The 12,595-nt window shown below is 50.3% G+C and overlaps 4 protein-coding genes across 4 annotated transcripts; 3 read left to right on the plus strand and 1 right to left on the minus strand.

Annotated features, from left to right (window-relative positions):
• Nucleotides 1–2,323: 2,323 nt before the first annotated feature.
• On the plus strand, nucleotides 2,324–4,193 carry BP01DRAFT_423949 (FAD-binding oxidoreductase; the record flags this gene model as incomplete). The annotated part of the gene is made up of 1 exon (XM_025579654.1): nucleotides 2,324–4,193. The coding sequence occupies one exon, from the start codon at nucleotides 2,324–2,326 to the stop codon at nucleotides 4,139–4,141; it is 1,818 nt and encodes a 605-aa protein (XP_025430726.1). The 3' UTR covers nucleotides 4,142–4,193.
• A 395-nt stretch (nucleotides 4,194–4,588) lies between these two features.
• BP01DRAFT_423950 (uncharacterized protein) lies at nucleotides 4,589–5,018 on the plus strand (the record flags this gene model as incomplete). Its single annotated transcript, XM_025579655.1, has 2 exons — nucleotides 4,589–4,596; nucleotides 4,656–5,018. The coding sequence occupies exon 2, from the start codon at nucleotides 4,665–4,667 to the stop codon at nucleotides 5,016–5,018; it is 354 nt and encodes a 117-aa protein (XP_025430727.1). The 5' UTR covers nucleotides 4,589–4,596; nucleotides 4,656–4,664.
• Nucleotides 5,019–6,832: 1,814 nt separating this feature from the next.
• BP01DRAFT_383311 (glycoside hydrolase family 11 protein) lies at nucleotides 6,833–7,682 on the minus strand (the record flags this gene model as incomplete). The annotated part of the gene is made up of 2 exons (XM_025577420.1): nucleotides 6,833–7,229; nucleotides 7,330–7,682. The coding sequence occupies 2 exons, from the start codon at nucleotides 7,680–7,682 to the stop codon at nucleotides 6,833–6,835; spliced, it is 750 nt and encodes a 249-aa protein (XP_025430728.1).
• Nucleotides 7,683–9,890: 2,208 nt separating this feature from the next.
• BP01DRAFT_271099 (lytic polysaccharide monooxygenase auxiliary activity family 9 protein) lies at nucleotides 9,891–10,865 on the plus strand (the record flags this gene model as incomplete). Its single annotated transcript, XM_025571388.1, has 3 exons — nucleotides 9,891–10,218; nucleotides 10,302–10,545; nucleotides 10,619–10,865. Coding segments are annotated over 3 exons (819 nt in total), but the record flags the coding sequence as incomplete, so codon positions are not given.
• Nucleotides 10,866–12,595: the final 1,730 nt, after the last annotated feature.

Here is a 12,595-nt window from a genome sequence, read left to right on the forward strand (position 1 = left end):
TTGTGACGCGGCGGTCGGGGGGTCCGTGACGTGGTCTCGCCTGCTGTTGGCTGTGCCTCTTGAAGCCAAGCTTCCACTAAAGCAGAAAACCCAAGGCTTAGCACCCCCGGTAGCCAACAAGAATCACTTCTCGAGGCTCCGCCCACGTTGAGGCCACGCAATCACATTGGGGCAGTGTGAATCTAGGCAACCACAATTTCTGTCCGTGTCTGCAGACTTGCCGTTCCTGAAGTTAAGTCTGAATAGCCACTGAGTCGAACAAAGCAGCCTCCAATGTTTTGCAAGGACAACGTTAAACTTCCAGGGGTCGCCTCATCAGGATTGCTTCAGCCCAAAAATGCGAAGGGGATGGCCAAATGCGGCTGATCATGTCTCCTTCCGGAATGCTGGGGTGGCGACCTACAAATCATTGAAGTTTATGCGCATAGGTTATCCGAATCTCAGCCCACGGAATAGGTATTATCAGATTAGGACTAACGTTCTTCCCTCCCAGAGAAGGAGTGCCGTGCCGCTTCGACTAGCATAATGCTCGACTGGGACTAATCTCCGTTCGACTTGCACGTAGCGACGACTGTCATGGTGGCATCTGAAACATCCCGCTCGCTTGTTTGATCTGCAGCAATCTCCGCCCAGACATCGGTTCGGTTTTAACTATCGAGCCAAGGCTGTAGTTACGTACTCTTTATCACCGAGGTTTTGTTCATCTTCATGAGCAAGTTGCCGTTCTCCACGGAGTTTTCCTTCTGCGAACCACACAAGCTCTCACTCGGTACCCCGAATTGTCTACCTATTCGGTAAAATCATAGACGCAAATTCAAGGTTTCAGAAGGGTGGGCAACGCTCCACCACCCCACTGCATTCTACTGCTGCCGGTGTCGGAGTTGCTTACCACATCAGGAAAGCACTGCATCAGTTTCTCCTGAGAGAATATCCGAATGCGATATTCAGGAACAAATCTCTGAAGGGGCTTGACCTACAGTACTTGAAGCATCAACAGCCCGTTTCATTAAGTTTCCGATGATCTTCAAGACTGATGGGTGTGTTTAGCGCAACCCATGATTGAGAAAGCGGGTAAGCATTTACAACTCACAGCGACAGAATATGACGATCAGCCTAGAATTAGCTTGCGGGCCTAATACTGTAATCCTGTTGCCTTGAATCAATCTGAGACATCGATGTATAGTGGAGCGTTGGTGCGAAATGACAGAAAGCAGATAAGTTCATGGTGTCACTATCCCGATAGAACCAGTGTCCAGTATATCTTTGAGTGGGTTCTGTCTCCAGTGGGTTGCTAGCATTGAGGTACTAACAATAGCTGATCACTACATAAAATGCAGACGGATCAGGGGAATGATTATCAAGATGTCAGTATTGCCTACAGGTCGTGGAATCGTTTTCGATCCCACGAGTGGATGTGTTTGGGCATCAGGATCGCATTGAAAAGTTCGTAAACCAGGTCGGAACGATCCTCGCAGGGCTTCAGCATAGTAAACGAGTGTATAGTGTGAACTGCCCATGATGGGTCGAGCAAAGCGGGGAGTCTCGAGCTGCTTCGCCCAATGTCAATCTCATATTCTATCATTCTCACCCATAGCCTGCCTCTTTCAGGATGGTGCGTGTCCCTTCCACTTTTGCTGAGCACAAAGGGTTTGATTGTTCGACCTTTAGCCCCATTCATGGAGACGGTGATCATGGTAGGCAATCCCCGAGTCTCGGTGCTTTTTGCGGCAATTCGGCGTCTCACTTGATGTCGTCCGGCATCCTGTTGTTCCACTTGGAGTCCCATCGGAAGAGGTGAGGACAAGGCTGGTTTTACTTACCGATCATAGGGAGGACTAGATTGAGGATGTGGTGCGCATCCTTTGCTGAGGAATCGATCATGAGTCGGGGGAAGTCGTGGTTACAAGTTTGTCTTGTTTGATTTTGTTGTTGTCTGTATCCTCCGGATGTATTCCAGCTATTCCTGAACCTGTCGCTGCTGCGCTGCATGAGACTGGGCATTGAATCACAACGGCGACTTAAGTGTCCAGAAGTCACATGCTGCAATTGCCTTGCCTGTTTGTTGCGACTGCTGCAGCATCTCGGTTACTCACCCAAGTGACTCTCCCAATCGCTCCTTGTCTTTCACAAATGATTGACGTTGCTTCGTTGCACGATACAACAGCTCATCCGCAATATGTCACGATGCTGTCTGCAGCATCCGTCGCGCCGTTCTCGCTTTAAATGGGCTCGGATGAGACTCGAATCCGCCCGCCGGTGGGAGACACAGCCATCATGACAGGTATCCCTTCACATTATCCTGACTGAGTCCTAGCAAGCCATAATGTCGGTAAACAAACCTCAAGCCCACGTTGGAACCCACCGAAACCGCGCAAATCGTTCCACATGGGGATTCGAAGACACACGGTACTCTGTCAATGCGGCGGGGAATCTGGAGATTAGCGGCTCTCGCTACTGCACCAGCGGACAAGAGCTGCCGTCACTCTTCCTGTGGGCCAAATCGGCCTTAGGATTGAAGGACGATACTTTTGCCGTGCCGCAACCCTCTCTCTACCCACCCCGCCTCTTGCCAGCGACCATAAATGAAGACTTCATCAAGAGGGTTACGGCAGAGGTCCTTCAGGATAAGGAGCAATTGAGCCAAGAAAAAACCGTCCGGATTCGTCATGGGCACGGTCAAACTCAGCAAGAGATCTACGGCCTCAATTTCAGCTCTAAAACCGTGGGTAGAGTACCTGATGTCGTGGTATTCCCCGCCGGAGTGGAGGAGGTATGGCGACTGGTACAGCTTGCTACCGAGTGTGATGTTTGCATGATTCCGTTCGGTGGAGGCACAAACGTGAGCCAGGCGCTCCGATGTCCCGCCACCGAAGCTCGCATGATAATCTCAGTCGACATGCAGCGCATGGCCCGCATACGATGGGTGGACAAAGTCAATCGACTCGCATGCATTGAGGCTGGAGCGGTGGGTCAAGTGATTGAGCATAATCTAGGGGAAAAGGGTTTCTGTCTTGGCCACGAACCGGACAGCATCGAGTTCTCGACTCTGGGGGGATGGATTGCAACGAAGGCAAGCGGGATGAAGCGCTTGCGCTATGGCAACATCGAAGACCTTGTCATGGACGTCGAGGCTGTCACTGCAGCAGGTGTATGGCCATTTGCTCCGGCGCTCGTGCCTCGAGACTCCGTTGGTGCCAACCCTAAGCATTTGTTGTTTGGGTCGGAAGGCACAACCGCTATCATCACCGCAGCGATCGTCAAGCTGCAGCCGCTTCCTTCTGTGCGAACGTATGACTGCCTCTTGTTTTCCTCCTTCGAGACAGGAGTACAATTCATGCAGGCCATGAGCCAAGCAAGTCGCCATGTTCAACCAGCGAGCCTTCGCCTGGTCGATTCCGCGCAGCTGCAGCTAAGCCAAGCTTTGCGGCCTCGGCCTGGACGAGCTGGCCAGGTGAAACAGCGGTTGCAAACGGCTTATCTGCAATACGTTCAGCGCTTTAAGTTCTCCGAGACAGTCGCTTGTACCTTACTCTTCGAGGAAACATTGGAGGAAATCCGTTCTCAACAGCGTCTTGTGCACAAAACTTCTCGATCTTTCCATGGACTGCACGCTGGCACCCAGAGTGGCCGACATGGTTACGAGCTCACCTTTTCCATTGCGTATCTGCGCGACTTTATCATGCGTTACGGCATCTTCGGTGAATCGTTTGAGACTTCCTGTCCTTGGACCAAAGTGAATGCGCTGCGGAGGCAAGTCCGCGAAAGGGTGGCGAAGGAGCACCGTGTCCGTGATTTGCCTGGCCGTCCTTTTCTATCCTGCCGCATCAGCCAGGTCTACGAGACCGGAGCCACGGTGTACTTCTATCTGGGCTTATACATGGTAGACGTCAAAGACCCATCGGGGGTGTATGCAGAGATTGAAGCGGCTGCTCGCGACGAGATCCTGAAATGTGGAGGGTCCCTGTCACATCACCATGGAGTTGGAAAACTCCGCCAGCGATTTCTGCGTCGTGCGGTGACTGATATGAGCTTGACGTTGAATGCGAAGATCAAGAGAGAGATAGACCCAGGAAATATCTTTGGATGTGGGAATCTGTTAACGACATCGAATGATGTACTGTGTCTTGATAATGGAGTGTGATAGGCGGTATGTTGTTTCTCTTTTGCGGTGGAAGTGTGGCTTCTTGTTGTGCTGGATGGCTATAAATCGTGCTTTCACCATTTTGAGCTGGTGATCATCGTGATTTCTCGTGATTCCGGTCATATAGGCGGTGGGTGATTCTTTTTTTTTTTTTGGTGATATTTCTAGGTTCACGCGTTTCCAACAACAAAGGAGTGAACGCCCTCGCTAGCGTATCACATGGTTGAGCTTGCTCGAGAACAGTCACTAGCCAGTCTTTCTCTCGCTTCAAATCTCTGTTCATCCCACCCCTGACACATCTTCTACTCACCTACGTTGACTGCAAATATCCTTACCGAGGCGGTCTCATTATCAACATCATTTCTTTTATCGGCAAGCAATATCTTGCCAGCCAGGATTCCCACTGAGCTTCACAAGTGATCTGACGAGACAGAGCCCATATCAATACCTACCTGGTGAGTCCCACCTGAGAGGTTCTGTGCCTGGCATAACTTCTGAGAGTAACAAACACTAGAAGGCTCCTATGCTTACATCCTGTTTAATCATCTTCATCATGTCCTCAACAGCGATCCCTGTGTCCAATCCAGAGCGGATTTCCGGCCTTCCGAGAAACGCAGCGCTCTTCCGCAAACTGGCAAGGCCTCTGCGCGAGTTCTATGACACAATCTACGTGCCTGGGTTTTGGAAGGCTATGTTGCATGTCTGTGACTTCACCAAACTTGAGGACTTTGTGCAGCAGCTGGAACTGAGTGCCATGAACAAGGAGGCCTTCGAGGTCAAAATAGATACCGTCAATAAGATCTTCAGGGACTTGGAAATATCTTTTGTGGGGGGTCTGAGCCGTGCTTCCGCGGAGCGTCTGGCTATGTGGATTTGAACGGCAAGTTACCTGCTGGGGAACGCCTGAAGTTTTCGAGGCTGTATCTACGCTTGACGTGGTGATGGATACGTGGTGCTTCTGGGAAGATATGGTGAGCATGGAGATGAGGTCAGACTTGCACCTACAATGGATCAGGAACTCAGTCATGGAGCCGCTTGAGGCATGTTTTTAACGAATGGCTTGATCCCAGCAGCGTTTGGTTTGTAGATTCTCCACCCACATGGTCTTTCCTAGCGAACTCTTACCCACCTGGGCCACTCCATCGTCATCCTTGATTATCCCCAACTGCCGCGGGTACTTGTTTCCAGTACGTTCAGAACCTGCCCAACCAGCCTTGCGTCTGCTGTTGCCGAGCTCTTATGTCTAAGTATCCTTGATCTAAGTCTGCGCATTCACTTGTCTCTCCTCTTGGGTTTGATCCGAATATAGACTGGCCTTTCCTTTTCTTTGTGGTGGGGTATCTGAAGACTGATCTGCTGTTACCTTGTGATTGTGACCTCTTCTTCGTCAAACTGGCAACAATATTCTCCTTTTTTAGCTTGCTCAACGCAATTAATCGGCCTATCAGGCCAGTTGGCGGGCGGAATCCGCCAGTTGGCTGGCCGGCTATGGTACTTTTCTCTACGTTCCTTAAATTGGGGTACAAGCAAGTACATACGACCATAGGGTGTGGAAAATAGGGCTTCCCGTCCGCTCAGCCGTACTCAAGCCACACGCCGGGAGGTTAGTAGTTGGGTGGGTGACCACCAGCGAATCCCTTCTGTTGTATGTTTTTTCTTTCTGCCCCTATCTTTGGGGGGGCAACTTTGTTGAACTGTCTGTAGTGGGCAGAGAGCAGTGAAGCAGAAAGGAAGGACTGTCTTTCAACAATCCCCGATGTTTATTTATTAGATGACGGAAATATCATATGGTCGGATCAGACGTGGGATCATAGTCGGAGGGAAATGTCTGTGAAGTGTATGCGTTGATCCTTTGCAGCGTCTATCTGCCGGTTGTCGCTCAGGTTGAAACGTCCTAGAAGAAGCACCGGTCGTATGTTCGTACCTGAGTTTCTCGAGTACGAGTTTACGAGGGTAAGTTCACCAACAACGCGGATATACCGCCGCCAAAGCGAATGATGGTGGGCCCAGAAAACGAAATGTGGACTGGCCCCACATTCCACTCTAAACTTACCTCCGTAGGGAAGACCATTGCGGCCACTCGGCAAATAAGAAATCTGCCGGTAAAATCATATGCGGGAGAGTTGAACACACATATGACTCTTAACCACGCGTAATTAAAAAGAATAATAAGAAGTATTCCCTAAATAAGAACATCAATATTAATAACCCTAGGGAAGAAAAGGCGGGGGGGGGTGGGGGGTCATAGTAACTGGTAGGCGGTTACCACTGCGGTGAGGATACTTAGTGAGAGAAATTCCTTTCGCCGAGTGGCCGTAATGGTCTTCCCGTAGCTGCGGGGCTTTGTGGTTGCCACTGTAGCCCAGGAGTGATAATGAAGATTGTCGACGACCACCCAAAAAGAGGATGTGATAGTCTACTTTTCCGGGTTTCGTACGGTTTTTGTGGCATGTAAAAGACAACACTCTGTTGTAAACTTGGATTGCGACATTGCATAATCTATAGAAACAAACAATAAAAAAGTGACATATGCTACCAGGATAGCAAGCTTTGTGGTAAGGAGATAAAGAAGGACAGCTTGAAGGTGAAACAACCCTCGAATAGAATCATACACGCCACGCGCGCACACGACGGAGCACCGTATATCTCCCCACCGCACTACCCCAAAGTTATGCCCAACCCTGAGCAGCCTTAAGCAACCGTGAAATCTACATATCCCCTTCCCTTGAAACCCTCGAGCGTTACCATCTGGAAGACGGGGTTTCCAGGCACGAGCCCCAGCTCTTTCCAGCGTCGGAAATGCGCTCTCACGTCGACAGTCCCTGTGGTGCGCGGGGTACGGCGAACCGACCACAGCTGGTTGAAGTTGGTCACCCCGTAGATCTTGGGTACGTTGCGGTAGGGCAGGCTGTAGACGTCGTAGACGCCGCCATCGCTGTACACCTGACCGAGGATGTGGCCATTGCCCGGGGTGCCTGTGCCGTGCGACTCAACAATATACCATTCCGTCACCGGGTTGGTGGTCCAGCCGTAGACGGCGAGGGTCCAGTCACCTTCAGCGGTGAAGTAGCCGTTCCAGGTGAGAGATCTTGTACGATGATCAGCTCAGCAGGATACTTTTTGGAAGCGAGAGAGTTGAGAAGAGAAGAGATTAGGGCAAATTGATGCTGCTAGGGAAAACATCATACCGCGGATTCCCTCCCCTGAAGCCTTTTCCACCGAGGAACTCGGCTTCCTTGGAATTCGTCGACCACCCCAGCTGGAACTGACCGGTTGCTGGAGACTCGGTGTATCCCACCTCGGCGCCGTTGGCATTGTACAAGGAGTAGTAGAAGCCTGCGGAGTCGACCCCGTCGCGGCTAGTGCTGAAGGTGGTCGATCGTTTGGTCAGCCCGGCGTCCTCGGTACCATTCGCAAGCATCTCTCGAATCCAACCGATGCGCTCAGGGGACAGAGCCCTAGGAGCGGGTGAATCAACGATTGGACCTGCAATGATGGGTAGGGCTAAGGCAACCAAGATGGGAAGGGTAGCGAGCTTCATTGTGATTGGATTTTTTCGGGTATCTTCTGTTCGAGAGTGGAATGAATGGATGAGCTGGTTTAGTAGGCAATGTCTCAACGTATGATAGGTGCTGTTGGACCTTATAAACCTTGATTCGATTGTCAAAGCTTTTGATTAGGTGATAGGCGTATTAGGAGACTATCAAGCTGGTCAAGCATAGAGTGAGCATTAGGCAAGTTCGGGCAGGTTTTAACTGTGGGCTCTGGGAAATTAGATATCATTCCACAAGGGGTTGTTGTTTCACACAATCTTTCTCAAATTGCACGAAATGATTAAACAGAGTACTATAAGTGGTGCTCGGTAAGCTTTCTTGAGAACATGAAGGACTTCTTATTCCGGGATTGCGGTCTTTTCCCCAGTCATGACTGCTATTTGCGGAAGGCCATCATATCTTCCCTGTAAAGGACGCAGTCAGAATCATCTAGAGCGGGCACACAGTATTGCTACTGAGCCTATATATGCTTGAAGGCATTCAGACATAGAGAGAGCAGAGTAGCGAGCATAGGTACTAGTATTTGGGCTTCTGGCGTGTCTCAGGGTCAAACGAGATTTCGTGAGTTGGGAATAGCTCTCAAGAAAGAGAAATCCCGCTACTGACTGCCGTGTTGAGTTTGTCGAAAGGATTTCTGGTGCGCATATCGATCAGCGCAGCTGTTACCGTCTAATCAAGTGCAATTGGCCAATGCTTGGGCTACAGGGACCGAGGCAGGTCCAGCCCAGGGTTCGAGGCTGCAAGCCCCACAACACTAGCAATTGGTCGCATATCGTCGGCCTACCCGATTACTCCAAAACGGGGATGCCCAATTGGGACCGGAGTGGTGCGGGTGGAGATGCAATTTTTCAAGGGCTGCTGTAGCATGACTGTCAGTCAGTTTAGCCTTAAGGCGGACCGTACTTAATGATTTCGCTGCTGCCGTCCAAAAGCCCAGATCTTGAGTCAGGCTGCAGAATACTAGTGATGAATATAACTCTATCAGCTGAGCACAGGGAAAGTGAAGGCGCTATTGTGGTGAGACTGGAGTGCCTCGGCTCACTCACCCAGTGCGGTCACCGGAGAGTGACCAAGGCCAAGAAAGGGTCTAGAAAGATTGACCTTGGCCAGGCCCTTGGAGTATGAAAGCTAACGTTTAAGGTGGCAGAGTCAATCTGCTCGGGAGGAGTTTTAACACGTCTCACTATACAGAATAATGCATTAGTGTGGGTGAAAGGTTCAGCCACATACTCGTAAGCGCCCATGACTTGTACTTACTGAACGCCTGATATCTGACTTGTTGTTGCATTGAAGTGAGACAGGTGACTTGATCCGATTGTTTCTTGTCCAGTGCATTGCCGTTCTTCATCCCTAGGCTTGAAACGATGAAGGCTTGATGCTTGATTGATGGAGGCTAACGGTGGCGGGGAGACGATGAGCCGGTGCAGGTCACATGACCTCGACAACCACGTCGCTGGCGTTCTTTCTGTTTGTTTGGCGACTCTATATCACACATGCGCTCATCACAGGTTGTGTGGAAGATGAGAGCCAGTGCCTCTGAGGAGCAACAGGCATATCTCGGTAACAGCTGGAATTGGTGCATGGATCAGGGATGTGTTTAGAGATGAGACATGTGGAGCATGCTGCTCGGGTACTACTATAACTAGTTATGTAAAGGGTCCTCCCTGGTATCTTCCTCGCACTTCCCCGGCACTTCCACCTTGCCGAGGCGGCGAGATTCTATCTATCCAGGGTCCATGGCTCTGGCCTATAGTAAGACTCAGATTAGTTAATCGAAATACGCTTTGCTGATGTGCTACTTAACCTACTCAGACTATCTCCTGACTAGGGGCCAGCTTGGGTGGAGCTATTGTCACAGCAGCTCGCTTTACAGTCAAGAGTACTGATTTGACGGAAACCCAGTCATAAACTCGAAACAGCGGTCGAGATTAGTTTGCCGATGTAGTATGTGTGGTTTTGCTACCGGCAAGGACGTCAAGCGTCGATGTCAACAAGCGTCAAGCTTCCCTTGGCTTGGCGCATGTATATAACCTCGACAGACACCTTGTCTTACCAGTTCACAAGCACAACATATAGTCATTTTTTCTCTTTCAGCATCCCCCTGACCCGGTGTCAGACTTTATTTCTCGTGCTCTCAAGTTCATTCCCGTTTCAAGTTCTTATACTTTTCTAAGTCTAAATTCTACATCATCACCATGAAGTACCTCCCTGCATTTGTAGCTGTGACTGCGCTGGCTGGCCAGGCAACGGCACACTACATCTTCAGCAAGCTCGTCGTCAATGGCGAAGTCTCTGCTGACTGGCAGTACATCCGTCAGACCACTCGTGACAAATGCTACATGCCAACCAAGTTTACCTCTACCTTCGACAACCTCACCCCAAACGACAATGATTTCCGCTGTAACCTGGGCTCATTCAGTCACGCCGCGCAGACCGACGTCGCTGAGGTTGTCGCCGGCGATACCATCGCCATGAAGCTCTTCTACGATGGCACAATTGCCCATCCCGGCCCAGGCCAAGTGTGTACGTCTTCTCCTCTCCCTATGTTCGCATCTCTTATCTCCCAAGCTCCTTCTGACTATTCTCGATTGTTCTACTCTGAACAGTCATGTCCAAGGCACCAACCGGAAACGTTCAAGAGTACGAAGGTGACGGCGAATGGTTCAAGATCTGGGAAACAACCTTCTGCGACCCCAAAGGAGATTTGACCAAGGATGCCTGGTGCGCGTACGGAATGTCGCAGTTCGAGTTCCAAATCCCCGCCGCCACTCCTCCGGGCGAGTACCTCGTGCGAGCCGAGCACATCGGTCTGCATCAGTCGCACATCAACCAGGCAGAGTTCTTCTATAGGTTAGTTCACTCAATAGCCCTGGATGTTTGAAGGGAGGCTTGACGAGACTAACGATGATAACGTGATTCGCAGTTGCGCTCAGATCAAAGTCACCGGCTCCGGTAGCGGAAGCCCCAGCCTCATGTATAAAATTCCCGGCCTCTATAACGACAAGATGACTCTGTTCAACGGCCTAAATCTGTGGATGAACTCGGCGGACCAGATCGAGGAGGATATTCTGGATACCCCAATCGGAGATGAGGTGTGGATTGGGAAGGGGTCTGCTTCTTCTGCTTCTTTGTCCTCTGCTACTCATCAGGTTGCTGCTGCTGCTACCACTGCTGCTGTGCATGTCCAGCTCCAGACTACTATCGTCGCCACCGCCGCCAAGACCAGTGCAGCCAGTCCGACCGGTACAGTTCCGCAGTGGTACCAGTGTGGAGGGCAGGGCTATAGCGGGCCAACTGAGTGTGAGAAGCCTTACGTCTGTGTTGAGCAGAATCCGTGGTATCACCAGTGTCTGGCTTCCATCTAAACATGCCAGCATACCTGACGCTGCTTGGAGTAGCCGGGAAGTATTGCCCCACAATGAAGGCATAAGCCATTGGTGAAGAACAAATGTACTTTTATTGTAGGTATCCTCTTACCATAGCAAGTATATGATGAGATGTTTCCGAACGCTCATAAACAACATACGTTAATTCTTTTTCGCAATTTATGTAGTTCTGAGAAGGCAAGTGCAATGGTCATCTTCCAATCTGGATGTGTAGAATCAGTTCAGGTTACTGGATCTTCACAGTTCGTATTCAACCCCACGGTGGCCAATTGCGGAGAAACTCACCCGCAACCATAATTAGCTCTATACTTGGTACGGTGCCTTGAGAACCTACTGAGTAGCAAAAGTGGAAGAGGGTTATATAATCTCAACTCTTCTAGTTTTACCATAGTCTGGATAGGCCTTCGTGGAAGGGCTTTATACCTAAGTCTCCTCAGGGTTGCCTGTGGAGGAGGAAGCGGGGAAAAGACTCGTATCGTCAGGTGGTCACAACGACTCGCCACCGGCCCACATTAATGCTCGAAAGGCATCCAGGCGTTGTGATAAGATCTTCAATCGCCCGGTTAAATCCAGTCTCTGACGACGATGACGACGGCGATTTACCTCCATCTTCAGATTACACAACCCCAGTAGAGCATCAAACTCAGGCAAAAAATATCTACTCCTGGAATCCTACACATAGCATCATCGGCGAGCCCGTGCATAACGGTAACGTCTCTTCCCAATTATTGGTAACTGTCGTACTAAGTAGGTGCCAATAGTTCCATATGGAAGAGAGATTTTCCCTGTGTTTTTGTCTGTTTTTTTTTTTTCCTTTTCTGATTTCATTTCTTTGGTCTTGTTTTTATCTCTCCCAGTCACATAATATGCATATGGTTGAAACCCGCATACAAACAACCGATATATGATAGTAAACCTCATAACCTCTTAATTCCCTGCGGATCCCACAATCCGAGCTCTCGGCCGGCTGGATGTCATCATATAAGGTCATCATCGGGGAGCATTCACCGTAAATAAAGTACCTCGAAAACAGAGTCAACGTCCAAGTCCCTCGCTACTCCACTGATCCAGCAAGTTCGAGATCTCTCGCCGCGGGCTGGGGTGCACTCAATGCTCTAGACGTCCTTCAGAACGAGGGTATGCTTAGTTCGAATTCTTCCACGGTCAACGTGAGCGTTAGCAGCGTTGAGGATAGTGCAGTTCCGAGGAGTACAAAGAGGGAGGAGACAAGCAGCAGGTTACTGAGTTGAACTAGGAATCTGGAGAGCCAATCCGCTTGAGGTCCGGCAGTAGTTCGCACTGACGAGTCAAAGGATTGGAAGTCTTTCGTATTGGAGCGCCGACGCCTAGATGACAGAGCGAGGAGTTGGCTCAAGAGTCCGGAGGGTGAACCTACTCGAACTTTGGCAGTAGCTTAGATTCAGCTCTGTAAAGATAAAGGAGGTCTTTCGTATCGAAGCTCTACGGTCTAGACGACGGCGTGAGTGTTTGTCGGGTCATCTCATCGCACTGTA

The sequence above is a fragment of the Aspergillus saccharolyticus genome (genome assembly GCF_003184585.1).
Source record: "Aspergillus saccharolyticus JOP 1030-1 unplaced genomic scaffold BP01scaffold_18, whole genome shotgun sequence".
NCBI lineage: Eukaryota > Fungi > Ascomycota > Eurotiomycetes > Eurotiales > Aspergillaceae > Aspergillus > Aspergillus saccharolyticus.